This window comes from Helicoverpa armigera, chromosome 17 (assembly GCF_030705265.1).
Source record: "Helicoverpa armigera isolate CAAS_96S chromosome 17, ASM3070526v1, whole genome shotgun sequence".
Taxonomy (NCBI): Eukaryota; Metazoa; Arthropoda; class Insecta; order Lepidoptera; family Noctuidae; genus Helicoverpa; species Helicoverpa armigera.
Window position 1 is genome coordinate 986,660 of NC_087136.1, and position 17,304 is coordinate 1,003,963.

Sequence of the window (17,304 nt, forward strand, 5' to 3'; positions counted from 1 at the left end):
CGTTCAGCTAGTTACATTTTTGTCAGCGCCTAAATAGCCTGCGATTAAGGAGACAATGTCCGTAGTAGCTAGGCCATCATCTGCCTAAACTGTTCCCTACTATGTTGAGGACAGCTTCTAATTGACCGGATGCAACTGAATACCTACGAGGAATGACTGCCTATCAAAATTTCTCGATCTTGTTAACTGGGCAGTATAATACCCCATAGTTGCCAGACTTTCTGGTTTCTGGGTATCCGTAATGACTGCCATAGATACTATCACAGCCAAGACCCACAAAAACATAAAAGATCTGATCTTAGGAACTAATCTACGAACACACTTCGTCAAACATTGCCACGCAAAGAAAAGGACTTCACATCTGCAAAAATATCCCAAGCCATCATAAACTTACCTTCAACTTCAGAAGCAGCCTTCATCCTGCCGAGCGTGCCGTTAGTAGGCGCAGCACGACGCAGCTGCTCCTCTGCCCGCGCCGGGGAGTATACGTTCACACCATTGCTGGACCCTCCCTCCTCGCGCAGCTTCGACAGGTTGCTGAACGACGAACGGTTCTGGTCACCGTAGATTACTTCCACACCTAGAAGAAATTCGGCGTCATAAGAACCTGGTTAAGACTTAGGGTAAATTCTTCATAGCAATATTAGCGAAATTTTATTCATATTCATTTGGTTATGACCAATTCTTAAGGGAATCTGATATTTCTGCAGAACAAATTATTATGTAGTCTCCTTGGAATATTGGGTTACTAGTTAGTTTAAGAAAGTCTTTCAACTTCTACTGTCTTTCTGCGATACACAAGACTAGAACATTACCTATACTAAAACAAAATTCTAATTGACTCACCTTCTTCATCATACTCTTTAGCAGTCTGTGAGATCTTCATATAGCTCCTCATTTCACACAAGAAGTCTATCACCGAATCATAATCATCAGGGACGCCCTTAGCAGGCCAGAAGTACCACAGATGCGTGATCTCTCTCCAAGTCCTGGTGCTCAAGTTGATGAGCTGAACACTCGAGATGGCGTACTTGTCGCGTTGTTCCCGTTTCTTGAGGATAATCTTGAAGTCCCCGAAGATACGCTTGTTGTCTGAGATCTCTGATGGTGGAAGGTATTCGTAGCATTTTTCCTGAAATAAAAGATAATAATGTGTGGTTAAGTAGAAGTTTAAACTTAAAAGTTTAATGATGACGTCCCACTCTTTGCTAAGAAAATTAAAACAAAAATATGCTATACCACAGTAGTTTTTGAAAATTATCTTTGATTGTAGGTGCCTAGTTACATACTAATGTAAACAAAACCTGATGTTTTTTTTTAACTTTTGAGTATTTTTTAACTGTTGCTCAATATTGACATTTTTATTTGCGCCCAGACATACGTTGCAGTAAAACATGATATAAAAATACTTACAACGCCATTCTCCATATACTCCGTGAGCATGACGATGAGCCTGGAGTTCTGTTCCCAGATCATGCGCCAGAAGTCGATGACGGTGTTGGACAGCGGCGCCTGGCACGCTATGTAGTAGTTGCGAATATTGCCTGGACCCTGAAATACAGGAATTTTATTTAGCACTTGCTTCTGCATTGATTCATGTCTTACTAGGAAAACTATACGAAAAATGGTCAAAGCGAATCAACTGGTCTTTTAATGGCTTCTTGATGAACTGGCAACAATTGGAATAACTTATGGAAAAGCCAAAAAAAGGAAAAAAACCTTATCGTGAAACAAGCGCTCTATAATTTGAATCTGTCACGGTTTGCAGTAAAATCTGTGTCAGTCATCATTATCAAAGTTCCTGAGCTTTTATCTCCCTTTCAAGATCTGCACAGAAAACTCACCGTCACAAAATTAGCATTAATATACTCCGTAGTAGGGTCATTGCCGATTCTCTTAAGCGGGACCCTGGTCTCCGGCAGCGGGAGCACATTGGAGTACCGGTTCTTGTCTTCGCATCCTGGAGGCACTTCATCAGGCCGGACGGTCACGGAGGGAATTTCTGAGAACTCTGCCGTCATTGATTCGATGTCCATCGCGAAATTCGCTAGAGCTGCGTATTGCATTGGGTGGGATGTGACCTGTAGACAAATATTTTAAATTCAAGTTTAAAAATTCTGAAAGAACTAGCTTCTGCCAGTAGTGTTACCCAAATATATCTCATATACGTCTAAAAAGCCTCAACAAATGGGCTATCTAACAATAAAATATAATTTTTAATTTGCAAATAAATGTTTTCTTTGTCTTTGATTGGACTAGAGATAAGCGCGTTCAAGCAAACAAATAAATTCTTCAGCTTTATAAAATTAAGTAAGTACAGATTTACATCAGTCCAGCTACTGCTACGTAAATCCCGCTAACATATAAAACTTACAACTTTAGAACCACGTACAACCAGTCAGTGAATTTAAATCTTAAATATTTGTACGTGTGGATTTATAAATACACCCACGTTCCAAGTGAATCTCTTTATCATGAACGTTATGGTATCCACTGCTCCAATTTTATTGTCATGTATCGTGTTACCCGGTTGCTAGGTCGTGGGCGGCAGACAGACAGTCGTTGGATTTGAATGTAGCTCGCAATGTTTTAGCTACATGTCAATTCTTTAGCTGGTAACTTCGTTAAATCGAGATTAGTTGTACAAATAACTATGAGTAATATTTTTTTATTAAATAACTTAAAAGTTTATATAACTTGTTTTCATCAGTTTAGTTTAAATAACTTGGGATTTAGGGTAATATGTATAGGAACTTATAAGAGAAACTAACATTTACGAAAGTTCGCACCAATAATGTTGTGGCAATAATAGTTACAACATCAATAATGGTCATCATTCGGGGTATATGCTTACTTACTATACATTTATCTGAGGACTAAATAATAGGGGTTAAAGTATGAAATTGCCGATTTGTACTGAAAATCTAAATTGTAATTTTTTTTAATTTTTAGCAAACTTATTTAATCAAAATAGTTGCCATTATTATCTATACATTGCGGCCATCTAATAAGAAGGTCATTTATGCCGTTACGATAGAACTCTGAGGATCTAGACTGCACAAACTGTGTGAAAGAATTTTGATCTGCCTCCTGGGAAGAAACTTCTTGTGACGCAGATAATTGTCCAAATCACAAAAAAAAATGGTCGTCCGTTAGAGCAAGGTCTGGCGAATATGGAGGAAGACGAATAGTTTCCAACTGCAGTTCCTGAAGAGTTAAAACGGTTTCTTTTGCTGTATGAGGCCTCGCGTTGTCATGGAGCAATAACGGTGAAGGTCGATTCATGAGTCGTGGCTGTTTTACTGCTAATTTTTTCAACATTATTCGTCTTCGGCTGGGTATCTGGGTAGTTTGACTAGGATCGGCGTTCGCCGTCTCTCTTAATTTCTCGTTAATCACCTGTCAGGCGGTCTTTTTCATGGCTCGTTCTTCAAGTCGAAGTTTCCACCACGAAAGCGTTTAATCCAAAATCGCACGGTGCGTTCATTAGCAGACACCTCTTCAAATGCAGCATTGATATTGCGGGCTGTTTCTGCCGTTTACTTCCGCGTCGGAACTCATATTCAAAAATTACTCAAATTTTCGCAGTGTCCATCTTTCTTGTTTAAGTTGAATAACAAAAACAATTGAACATCGATAATCAAATGTTTCACATTTTTTAAAAGAAGAACATCACAGAAACCACGTGAAAAAAGTTTCATTCGAAAACCTCAAACCATGAAGACTCTATGGCAATTCAAAAACCTACTAGAATAAAACGGCAATTTCATACTTTAACCCCTAATATGTATAGTGGTTTGACATTTTTCTATACAAAAACTGTCAAAACGTCAAACCAATTCTTCGGATAAAACCTATCTGGCGAGTGAAAAATCGACCCTTAAAGTAAAGCCTAGTCCACAAGTCCAGTTGATTTACCTCGTCATCATAAGCAGGGTTCCCGTAGCTCCTCTTACTGGCTCTGAGGCGGTGGTTGCCCTTCCTATGCCCCACGCTGACGCTGTCCAAGCTATATGCGTCCAGAGAGACGGGCGTGCAGCGCTGGGCGTAGATACCGCGGCGCCCGCGACGACGGACTACCAACTGAAAGAGAGCGAAATTAGTATTATTTTAAACAAGAAGGGGTATAAAAAGAAGAGGTTCTTTATTCGAATGTTTGTTTGTTTTTTTTTGTGAATGTAACGTGAGGTTAAACCCTTGTGCCAAGGGCTCTACTTAAGAAGTGTGCAATAGTAAAAAAATGGCTATAGACTACACTCATAAATTATATGGGATTCTTTTGGTAAATCAGTTAAATAGATCCAGAGAAAAAAGTAAAAAAGTTTCAAACTCACAAACATGGCCTTCTTGATCATTTATTATGTTGCAGTTTTATTGTGTCATTATATAACTACTAATGTATTTTAATTTTAAGATCTACATTTATTTTTACCTACCTATGTTTTACAAATAATAGATACTTTGACTTTGAATGTAAATTCAGCCTTTAAATTAACTCAACGGTATTCTTGTAATTTGAAAGAGTGGGAGTCGGATGTTAACAATATAATTAAAGCAAGTATGCGTCCAGACGCTGACTTAGCTTTGTTGGAGCTTTCGAGATAAAACCTAGTCAGCGATCAATACTAGTACCTACGAACTGAAAGAAGCTGGTCCATGTAAGTAATATATGACGTAACTTGAAAAAGTTAAAAATAAAAATGGTACCATTGCTAATAACTGATTACAGGTCTGTATCAAAACCCTGGAAACTTGAGTTTCCATTTTTATAGTGGCTCTCTAATTCTGCTACCAATAGTAAGATACTTATTTGTCAGTTTCAAAATTTTATCCGAGTATAGGAAGCAGTTTTTTCGAGACGCGACAGAAGTCGCAGGAAGTCAATGGTGAATCCACATCTTTTAATTATGCACATATGACAAACACAGCCTCCAAGCTAATCCCAGTTAATAGGTAAAACATGCTAAACATGGGAACTACTCCTAAAATAGACCCTTCGAGGCGTCTCCCTGAATATATTAGTTCCAGAACTTACCATTGCTAAGTGCAGCCTACGCATATTTAGCAATTACAAGTAATTTTGCTAATAACTTGTGACGCCAACTTAGTTGCTGATAATTTGCCACACACTGAGAGTTTCGTCTTCATTACTTAGCGAGCTTAGAATGAGTATGCAACCTAACATCTCGCTAGAAGAAAAGTTGTTTTCTACTTGTGTAGCCCTATTTCCCAAAGTTAAAGCAATTAGTTATGGTACCAAAATAATTTAAACGTGTTCACTGCACATTCTCGGTTACAAAATATTTTATTTTTAATTAATAAAAGTCTCTTCGCCTTGCACGTAATTCAGAGCCAGTACCTCAGTCAGTAATAATCATAGTTTCAGGTAGCGTGTCAAGTTTTATCAGGGGAAACTGATAATATATTTGTTAATGTCTATTGATAAAGAAGCTTAAGAAAACTGGGTCAAATTCTAAAACCAACGGATGTCCACTCGTCATACCTACGCTAATATAATAAATCCTTATTCTAAACATTGAAGTAAGTATAAACAATAGGTTATCAGCATTTGGTTTCAAAGCTCGGAACGTTCTGTCATCAGAATCAGCAGACAGCTTGTTCATTCATTCATAGCCGTTCAGATAAAATATACTTTGTTTCAATGTAACGTTTCAGACATAATATAAACCGTTACGGGTTTACAAGTACGTTTTATAAGCATCGACATTATATCGAAACCTAACAAGAATAGATTAGGCTAAACAACGATTAAAACCAAGATATTGCAAAGAGAATAAAACGAAAATAAAACGAAAGTATGTAACCAGTATGAAAAACTATTTACGGAGATGTAACAATGTCAACTTCAAATTTTCCGGAATGCTTGGAAAATCTTTCAATTTGACTCATAGGATTTATCGCTTGATGTAGAAACTAGGTTAACTAAGTTTATAAGCCTTTTAAAAGCTGAACAAAAAATACTAAAATATGGATTCACGCATTAATAACAGTTTAACTATTTCCTATCCTCATTCAATAAATCACAAACTCAAGCCTAAATGCTTAACAGACTCGGCATCAAAAGTGCTATTCCTGATAGCATATTCGTAGAAATATAATAGAAATGGCCACTCAAAGCGTTGAGGTCGCGACGTGTGAAACGTGGCTATTTCAAGGGCCCGCTCCAGTCCACTTGAGACCTTAATTTATGAGGTGCCCCGAGCGAGTGCGTGTCCGCTGTGTCCCGGTACGATACGAGAAAAGCTGGTGTTTGAGTCTAGTAGGAAGTTAGAAATATACATCAAATTCGTTGGGATTTTCGATATGTTGTTGCTATTTTTAGTAACATTTTATAGTTTTCAAACAATTAATTAAACCTTTCTATAGTACCTACGCATTTTTATTATTTTATAAAATTGTATAATATTCTTTAATTTTAGAATATTAGCTGTATCTCTCTACGATGATTAATCATATTAACCCAATTACAAAAGATTTATTTTCTTTGATCCAAAATTATTCACAATCGAACGTGAATTTGAAAAAGGCTACAATCGTTTTTCTAAGTTTATGTTATTTACTACCTATAACATGCAGGTTTTCTATATGACGGCGCTTCGATAAATCGTGGTGGTTCTCCAAAGAGTGTTAGGTGCAATGGGAATCATCCAAGGAGGTTTATTGTAGGCTCATTGTACCTCTCGCTCTTGACACAACACTGAGCACTGGCAGCCTAGAAAAGTAATGACAACCGTTCCTTTTGTTTCTAATGACAGTCAAGCAGTCAGATTGGTTTGGGCTTTGCGAATGGCGGTCACGTGATCTGTGGCGTGTCGATGGAGTTCTGTATTTCCTATTTTACATGATTATTGAGAATTATTGGATGTTAAGCTTCGGAGTGTGATTAAAGCGCTGATTGTATTGTAACAGTGAATTTTATTCTCCTCGCCCGACATACTCACGCCTACCATGATGATTCTATGACGAAACTGTAACACATTCCTAGTTCCTAACTCCTGATGTGGGGCCACTCCCTATATCAGAAGTGGGATACGCAGGGCTTAAACCTGAGGGGAGTAAGATTCATTTGTTCCGCGGCTCCGCGCATTGCTACATCATGGAGCTGTTGCCATGCCGAACGGTGATGACGTCACAAAAGACGATCGCGATTTTCATGCGGCTGATCCGCGTTGATGCTGATGCGATGGAAGCTATAGAAGTGGCTAATATCAAAGATCGATGCAAGGAATATGCGATACCATGAAGATTAACTTCCGAAACGAGTAAAAGTGAAAAAGTACAGCAGCCGTCCGCGGATGTTCCATTGTACTACGTGTGAAGAAATGTCCTGGTCATATTTCTTCTCAACTCATTTGAAGCTGCTGTTGTAGATGCCTGTGAACGAGCTTCGTGACGCCTGTTCTATGCTGCAATTCAGAGGTTTTATGTAGCGCGTAGAGTTACCAACCCGGGTGAGAATATTCCAGTTTTAATTCAGGCTTTTGGCTGGTGTTTGACGAAAGTAGCACATCCAATCTTTTGTGACAATTTGCAATCTACATCTACATAGTCTAAATATCGCGCTTGTAACTAGCAGTGCGACGAGTGTCGGGTTCGATTCCCAAGACAGGCCTAGTTGGAATTGTTGCATGGCTTATCTTACTCTGGCTAGTAGTAGAGAGTACACAGTGATGGTCGTTTTGAAATTACCGTGTTCTTTAGCTGTCATGTTAGATAACTGCCTAAATAAAGTTAGCCAAGAGGTTCTTCTTTATCTTCTTTACGAGTCAATGACAAATCTAATTTTGTATGCCCAGCATTTTACCAATCATACAGCGCAGTCAGTAGCGTCTCATAGATTTTGTATTGTAGGTGTTGGAGCACGTTAGACAACATCGAAGATGCCGATGCCGTGTTGTCCGCGGTCCGACGCCGCACACTCATCTATCATCATCGGTGAAGTCCTATGTACTTGAAATGGTTGCCTTCGCGTCCACCAATCTGCGTGCCCAATCGGTTAAGAGACGTCAAGGAACTCTACAGGTTGAAAGAGTGGCTTCTGCCGTGAAGATGTGCTCTGTCGCTAGGCACTTCTATGCCTTTCTGTCTACTGGAGCTAAGTATTGTGTGTGATTGCTTATTCTGTAATGCGCCTATGTGAAATCAGTTTAGTGGCTATTAAAGTGTGGTTTGCTGATTTTCAGATTAAGAGTGCACTAAAGTTTATGGAAGGGTGCAAGCAATCATTCTAATTTGATTTTAAAACATGCGTCAGATTGTAGATCTCTTGGTAAAGTTACAGATTACTAAATAGTTTCTACAGTAAAGGTGTTGCTCACCTGTTTAGTAAGTTTATTGAGTTCAGTTGTACATACGATGGTTGTTGGGACTTGGACAAGATGCGTATACTTGTGAGATCGCACCCGAGAGAACGAAAAGAAATTTGTGTTTGTGTGTGTATGTGCGTGAGAGAGTATGTGGAACAGTTGAGGGTATGAAAAGAACGTTGGTTTAACACAGCTTATTCAGTTACGGCACTTGTTTCATCATCATCATCGTGTCGTCCAAGCCGTATCCGGCGACGGCGACTCCTAAATGTCTAACCCGGGTCGTTGTTATGATAGGCTCTAATGTGGCTAGCAAAACCGAACTTCGATCTTAATGTTACTAATGCTCTAATCCTTGGCAAGTATTTCAACGAAAGTACAAGTATGGTAACCACGGTTACGGTAATGGTATCGGTTTTCATTGTTACATGTCAAGCTAGTTATTGAAGGTATGCTAGAAAATTAACCGAATTTGTCTTTCATGTTTCAACAATGACGGTGACTAATGTGCAATAATATGGCGACAAAATTACTGCGGAGCATTCCAGCTGCCTGCCAGGAGCCCAATGTGTCGTGAGGTCGGGGTGTTTGTGCTCGTGCATCTCCGTGATTTCTGCGAACGTGAAGCCTTGCTGTACTGCGCGCTATAGCGATGTGCGCATCGTCACGCACGTTGAGTGGAAACCCGGTGAGACCGATCCATTTTGGCTTTGTGTTGAGGTTATTTGTCTTACGACATTTATAAACTTGAGAGGCAGTTTCAGTCTCGTTGATTAGTGGGAGCGCTTATTAATTAGTGGAATTGTAGATAATCAGAATCAGAAACCGTGAACCTGGGTTTGATCCCAGAGTTGAAAATTATTAGTTACCTGATCTCATCAATATCCTAAAGTTAGAATAATTTAGTTTCTGCGTCATTGTTTGATTAAGTTTAGTAGCATTTGATGGAGGTGTTACTGTTTACTGGTGCATGCTAGATGGAGGCATTGTTCGATTTAGTGTTTGACGGAGGCACTGTAACCATTACGCTTGAGGGAGGCGTTTGGTTCTATTTGGTCTCAAACCATATAGCGCTTGTTGGAGGCGTTATGTGTGTTGATTTGCGTGCTTGATGGAGGCACTGTGTAGAATCGCGATATGTGTTAGAATGTTGATGTGTGGTTAATGATGGTAGTAGTTTTTAATTAATGAGATTGTAGATGATGAAACCTAGGTTTACAGGGTTGACATCTGTGTATGCTTGTGTGTTGTGCTTCAATCACAGGGTTGATTGACTGTTAAGTTGGAAGTCACATAGATGACTGCTGTTGAACACTTGTCGCAGGGATGACTGAAGTGTGTATCTTATGTTTGGCCAGAGGGATGACCTGGTTTCTGTTTATCAATTAAAACCTCAAATTGGAATATTTCAGTTTTGAGTTTTGCGTCATTTGATTGAATTGTGCATCAGACTATAAATTTTTGGTAAGGTGTTACGTCCACCGTTGCGTTAAGTTGTACCAATGATGGATACCGGGGTGACTTGGAAAAGACCTGATGGCCTATGTGATGGCATTGGGGTGACCAAGAAGAGACCTGTGTAAAGTCTGTGGTACTGTTGGTTTTATTGTGTTAAGCTGTACCTATGATGGGTATCGGGGTGACCTGGAAGAGACTCGTTGGCCTGTGTGACGGCATCGGGGTGACCAGGAAGACCATATACATCTGTGGTACAGTTGGTGTCATGTCACTGGTTGTGGTTGTAGTCCCTAGGAGGCCAGGATGGGCTGTGAGCTTGGCTAAGGAACACAACGGTTATGTGAAGCCTATCGAGTAGAAGGCGTTGATGTGAATGACTACCGTAGCTATAATGATTTAGTAATTTACAAGTTGAGTCTGACTTGCAATTCGATCTTTCTTTGATTTCGTGCTTAGCATTTAATGTATCTAGTTTCGTCATTTAAATAATGATTGCTATCCTTTAAATCTGTAACATGTGTGTAGGTCTTACTATCTTGCGTAACCAGAAGGTCAGTTGCTGATCCATATGTTGTCAATATTTGATCGGTTGCCTAAGCACTTTCTATTTTTGGCTTAACAGATATCATCTTAGGTGAACCGAGCCTGGAGAACAGAACGAGATCGACTAAGAGGGCGCCGTGCGAGGTGTTGCTGCACATGTGTATGCTGGCTTCGTCTGCACTTCTAGAAGCCGAGACGTCGCGTTGATGCTATGGTGGACTGAGTTGATGGATTTGTGGTAGAGTTGACGAGGTTTATCTCTACGTCACGAGCAGGTGATCTGTTTTGTTGTTTACGTAGTATGGAGACGCGGGGAGATGGTAAATGTGAGCCTTGTGGGTTTACTTTACGACTGTGGCTTTTAATGTGACTAAGGGACTTAGGAGGCCGAGACGGCGGTTAACGACCGTGGAATGTAGAAAGTATCATGTGATGATGACAATTACGTTGACAATGCTGATTTTGTGATTTCAAATACTTTGAGAAAATTGATGGCTTCTAAACTGGCTTATGATTGGCGACTAACTTGACCGTTACTGATTATGTGTACTATGGAAACTGGCTCGCAGGGCCGTTGTTCCATGACATGTGACAAATCTTGGGGACTGGCTTGCAGGGCTGATTTCCCATGACACGTGACTAGTGTGACTGATGAATAACAGGAACTGGTCCTCTGAGTCGATGTTCCACGACGTGTGTTGACTGTGACTGATTTTCGTGTGTGCTCGCTGGGACGCTGTAGCACGGCATGGGGGTCATGTTAAGAGCTGGCTTATCTTGGCTGTAGGTTCTGGTGACTCTAACCATGTCGCTTAGCACAGTCCAGTGGGACTTGACTATTTGACTTGGCCGCGAGGCGGCGTGTGTTGCCATGTGAGTTGGCGTTGTGAGTTGGCCACGAGGTGGCGTGTGGAGCCATGTGAGTTGGCGTTGTGTGTTGGCCACGAGGTGGCGTGTGGAGCCATGTGAGTTGGCATTGTGACTTGGCCACGAGGTGGCGTGTGGTGCCATGAGAGTTGGCATTGTGACTTGGCCGCGTGGCGGCGTGGACAGAGATTGACGACGAGATTAAGAACAAGAGACAGAGTTTGACTATAGGGTGACATGTGGTCCGACTGTGATGACAACGGACATGTGGTTCGAGTGTGATGACAAAGGACATGTGGTCCGAGAGTGACGACAAGGACATGAGGTCCGAGAGTGATGACGAAGGACATGAGGTCCGAGAGTAACGTTGGGGAACGAGTAGTCAGAGCTTGATGATGAAGTACTAGTGGTCAGAGATGGACGAGCGTGTGACATGTTTGTACAAGCTGTTCTTCATTACAGATTGAAGCGACAGAGGAGCTGGAGACACAGAGGCGCACGAGGACGTGCGAAAGTCAGTATGGCCGTGACGGCGCTTCGATAAATCGTGGTGGTTCTCCAAAGAGTGTTAGGTGCAATGGGAATCATCCAAGGAGGTTTATTGTAGGCTCATTGTACCTCTCGCTCTTGACACAACACTGAGCACTGGCAGCCTAGAAAAGTAATGACAACCGTTCCTTTTGTTTCTAATGACAGTCAAGCAGTCAGATTGGTTCGGGCTTTGCGAATGGCGGTCACGTGATCTGTGGCGTGTCGATGGAGTTCTGTATTTCCTATTTTACATGATTATTGAGAATTATTGGATGTTAAGCTTCGGAGTGTGATTAAAGCGCTGATTGTATTGTAACAGTGAATTTTATTCTCCTCGCCCGACATACTCACGCCTACCATGATGATTCTATGACGAAACTGTAACACATTCCTAGTTCCTAACTCCTGATGTGGGGCCACTCCCTACATATATGTCACGAGTTTTTAGTCACTATTGCAATGATGTCCACCAATAAAACGTCAATCAATCTCGGATCAAGTAGACAATGGAGCTGCTCACGAAAGGTCCGTCATCAGGCTGGCTTTGTTTATAATTTGCATTGTAAAAACATCCTCCGGCGCGCACTGGCGACACCTACAGCTTACTACGAACATAGGTTACTTGGGTGCGGACGGTGGAAAGTGCAGGTAACGTTTTTCTTCTACTATTGATTATTATTGAACGTTAAGTTTTTTTTTCGATAGTTGCTTATGGAGAAAATGTTTAGGCCGGTGGTTAGTTAATTTCTGAAGATTATGCATGTTACATAATTACAATACTCTTTAGATTTCACCATTATCCTTTTCTGATATTTAGTCATCGCCATTTTATTTATTGTAATAGCCTCTAGACAACAATGATAAAACAACAAATTAATTCTTAAAAATGTTATCTTTCAGCCTAATTTGTTTGTTGGTTTTTCTTTCAAATAAATTCTCATCAACATGCAAATTCATCAAACATTTTCTCTCTTTTTTCTTCCTCCTTTTTTATTTCCTTCCTCTAATCAAACAAAATCAGCAAAAGCACTTTTGCACAACCATACATGGCTTAGCTTGCAATATCCCAGTCCAATAAGGTGGCGGGAGCCCGCGCAGGCGCAGAACGCAGTGACGTATCCACCGCCGACCGGCGAGTGCGCAACCGATCTCCTTTATGTCACACCACTTTTGAAAATCGAATTGTATTTTTTTTTTTTATTAGTATTCCATAAACGAGGTCGGTTGATTAGTCATTTGTTTTATTTTATTGGTGTTTTGTTTTTTTTTGGGAGAATATTTTGGTGAGCATTATTTTGTTTTTTAATATTTAATTTTATTCGGTTACGTAATATGAAAGCTTATGTACTTTCTGACGCCTTAGTGAATTTAAAAGCTTTCAAAACGGTTTTTTTCATGGCCTTATTTTATTTTATTTCTTCTTTCGGCGGTTTAATTACAGAAACAATTATTTTAATTTTAAATCCAAAATATACTTTAACTTTGTAAATTACCTTAAGCTACTCGTGTAAATATAAATTGTTTTAATGCAAAAAGCTTAATAAAATAGAAAGGTTTAGAAAGATTCTTTGGACTATTTAAAATTAGCATTTTTTAAATATAACAAACGGCAAATACTTTAACGTTACCCTATTGCATTTGTAATATGTAAATTATTTATACGAGCTGTATTTTTTAAACAAATGAGCACCAACTAATTAGTTTCAGAAACCAACAAAATATTTACTGAAATCTAAACAACGGGCATAGAGTAAATTACCTAATAAAGAATCGCCATTTTTTATAAAAATTGGTCATACCGGTATACTGTTTATTGTTATTTGCACATAGCCTGGGTACTATTGGAAAATTATATAATTTATTACAATTTTTTTCTCTTTGTTTTTTAGGTTTATTATATTATGCACTGTTTAGAGGTATTAATTTGCTTTTTTTTTATCGGAATATAAATTAGCAAATCGAAATTAATTTAAACTATATAACCGCACCTTTTTCCTTTACTCGCTTTTATTGCCGCTACATAACCATAATACCTACCTATTATCGTTATAATATATCGTAATATAGCTTGCAAGACATAAATATAAAAATATAACTGCTAGTCATAACTTCATTAGGTAGGTATTTATATTGAAAAGCTTGATTAAGACTCATTCAAGTTAATAAATGCAAGCGTGCACTATCGAACTGCGATCGCTCCAGGTGAGCAAATGTGTTACGATTTTCAGCACGTATTCCTTATTCCTTATTGTAGAAACTGAAATTATTATTCTAAGACAATCTATCGTTTGCTAAACTTGTATTAAAGATTTATTTATCATTTCAGTTTGATTGCTAAATATGAAAATATAGGTAATCATCTGAACTATCAATCGTTTTTATGAATGATCGCAATTATTATTTTTTATATTCACGTGTAGCATTTGCATTTTGCATTGCACCTTGCATTTTTAATTTAATTGAAATAATACAGACGGTTATTGGTAGAATAAGCATAAAAATAAATGTTTAGGTACCATTTCAGTTCAAATTATATCATTTAAGCTTTGGCTTTGCAAATTCAGATGTCTTTTTCTAAACGTAAATGCTCCCATAGCAACAATACCGGTTGCAAACGATCGATCGATAACGATCTTTCGAATAGGTATTTTATTTACCTAAATACTGAATGAAGAAAGCACATATGTTTCACTTATCCATTCATAAAAAATGTCAAAGTACCAGGGTGCCATAACTAAAGAAGAGTTCTCCAAACCTGTGACCGACATATCTAACGGCCGTCCAAGTATGCCAATTCTCGTTACGAACGATAACCATATCTCGGTGTCGGGTGACCACATTAGACCGCTTCGTATTGCAAACCAAGGAATTTTTATCGCCAGACGCGACGAGCGAGACCAACTTCCGATGAGATATTAGGATTATCTACAGGTATTTAACCGTCCGTGTGGTGCAGTTTTAAAAAGCTCTTTAGAATTTCTGATTGCCTGGTACTTTAGAATTAAATTATTAGGCGAAAAATAAACACCATTTTGAGAGGGCCGTTGAAACGAATAAATTAAACTAATACGTGGCACTTATGATTGTTGAGCTTTCAAGTGCAATAACGTCCTCGTTATTTTGGATTGATGGGCAAAGAAATCCTTATTTGCTTAAAAGTTTTGAATTTAAGATAAAAAAATGGTGCGATATAATTGTGTCCCGGAATTAAACGAAGCTTGGCGAGGCTACAAAATTATTTTATTGAGAGCTTAGGGTCACCGATTTAGTCATTAAAAATATATATTTAACGGTAATTAAAATATTTTTATTAACGTTTTTCAGACAGTCCTGACTTCTACGATGTTTGCTGTTTGACGAGCGAGTAATGGAGGTAATTGAAAATGTTTTTCCCCTTTTTAATTAGTAGTGAATTATTTATGCCTTTATCAGACGGGACATCACATCACAATACTTATGTGTCAGAGCACTTAGAACTTCCTGTTGCTAGGCTATATGTATTACAACTACTTTCCTTTCATTAATGAACTAGTAACTCGGTCGGAAATTGACTAAATTCCTAATACTAAGTACCAAATTACTAACTTTTTATCAGTAATTATGACATAAAAATAACGAACTTTGTGTTTAATTCCAGGGAAGAACCGGCTTCTTCACTACGTAAAATCTACAACGTTCTCCAAAGTAGTGAACGTAATTTATCGTGAGTTCAGCCTATAGATATTATGCTCATTACTTTGGATATGTTGTACGAACTTTCAACGATGGAAGACATCGCGCGAAGAAATATGAAGAAGACGGAGAAGAATCGTTTGTTAAATATAATTTGTCACCTTTTCACTTATGTATAAAGAACTATCACCCTAAATTAATCGCCCTAGATTAATTGTGCTTTTTATTATTAACCATGATGTTTTAATCAGTATCAAGCTGTACTTATTTTGTCTTTATGTACCAACTTTTAATTTTTGTAATTATTGATTTGGTACGAATTGATATCCTATGTAATGTATGTAACTTATTAATATTAGACTCACCAGCAATCCAATGAGCAGTATCAGAGCAATAACTCCTATAGTGCTGACAGCGATGGCCACCGCCGCTCCGGACCCATTATCCTCATCACCGAGTACCCTCGAAGACGCCTCAGTAGTCATGTCTCCACCATATGTTGTGACGTCATCGAATCCAGTGGCAGGTCTCGTTGCAGGTTCACTGTCCGTCGTAGTATCAGCAACAGTCGTGTCGTGAATCCTCGCGTTTCGTTGCGTTGTCGTTTCTTCGCGTACCGTCGTAGTAGGTGGCTCAGTAGGTTTCTCTTCTACTATAGTAGTAATTTCCACAGTTGTAGGCGGTACTGTTTCAGCTTCTGTCGTAGTAGCCTCTGTTGTTGTAGGTCTAACTGTTTCCTGAGTAATAACCTCGTTGCTACCACTGTTCTCGCTAGAGCAATCTGTTTCTTCGTATGTTTCGGTAGTTTCAGGTGCGGCTGTAGTTGAAGTTATTCTTTGCTCTTTTTCGGTGTTGATTTCAGTTACAATTTCTACGACGATTGTAGTTGTATCTTCGGTTTCAGTTTCAGTTGATGTAAGTGTCGTTGATGGGACTTCGGTAGTAGTTGCCTGAGTAATCACTTCGGTAGGCGGTTCAGTAGTAGGCTGGGTAGTAGCTTCTACTGTAGATGATTCTGTAATTATCTCCTCAGTTGTTGTTGGTTGTGTAGTCACTTCTGTTGTAGTCGGAACTTCAGTTGGAGTTTCAGTAGGTTTCTCCGTAGTTTCAACTACTTGATTTGTAGTACTTTCTAGAATTTGTGAAGATACCTCTATGGGAGACGTTGTTTCGGTTATGAATGTTGTTGATTCTTCTATCGCCTCCGTTGTCATGTATTTAGGTCTATAAGTAGTAACAGGGCTGTCCTTTATAGTTGTTATCCTTGTCCGAGTTGGGAATACTGGATGCCACATACTGGGCGTGGTACTATCAACAGGCGGGGTCTCAGTCTCTTCATCCTCAGTTGGTACGTACGAGAATCGGATGGTAGTAATTTCATAATCCGTAGTAGCCCTAGGTTTTTCTTCAGTTACAGTTTGATTTACTTCAGAACTGGCAACAGATTCATCTTGCGGCGTAGTGACGCCCGATGGTAGTTTCGTAATTGATTCAAAACCAGTTGACCTTGTTGCGTCAACTGGTGGAATTGTCTTTTTGGTTGTTTTGTTTACTTGTTCCGTAGATGCATCGGTTACGGATACCCAAGATTGTTCTGTTTGATTTTCAATGGAATTTGACTTGTCTGTTGCTGGTTTTGGGCTGTTTTGTTCCGAAATATTGCTCTCAGCGGGAAGTCTCAAGTCTGATTTAGGCTCGGTTACCGTTTCAGTTTGTACTGAGGAAGGCGGTGATGTTTGAGCAAACATTGGTTGCCATGGTAATTTGTTCTGCTCCACTTCTGTGATCTTTGTAGGAATGATGTCGTTGCTTATTGGGTTGGCCGTAGTCGAAGTTGTAGTAGCAGTAGTGGTATCTTTTTTGTCTGTAATACACAAATAATAATACCGATTAAACTTAAGCCATA

General features: G+C 39.2%; 1 protein-coding gene across 3 annotated transcripts in view; it reads right to left on the reverse strand.

Annotated features, from left to right (window-relative positions):
- Nucleotides 1-17,304, reverse strand: part of LOC110376897 (uncharacterized protein) — a 70,345-nt gene that overhangs the window by 1,475 nt on the left and 51,566 nt on the right. For all 3 annotated transcript variants that reach the window (XM_021335534.3, XM_021335532.3, XM_049846118.2), the window contains 6 exons: nt 15,764-17,262; nt 3,919-4,083; nt 1,845-2,081; nt 1,414-1,551; nt 847-1,132; nt 395-580 (listed from right to left, as the gene is read on the reverse strand). In XM_021335534.3, coding sequence (XP_021191209.3) covers nt 395-580; nt 847-1,132; nt 1,414-1,551; nt 1,845-2,081; nt 3,919-4,083; nt 15,764-17,262 — 2,511 coding nt within the window. The remainder of the gene's footprint in view (nt 1-394; nt 581-846; nt 1,133-1,413; nt 1,552-1,844; nt 2,082-3,918; nt 4,084-15,763; nt 17,263-17,304) is intronic.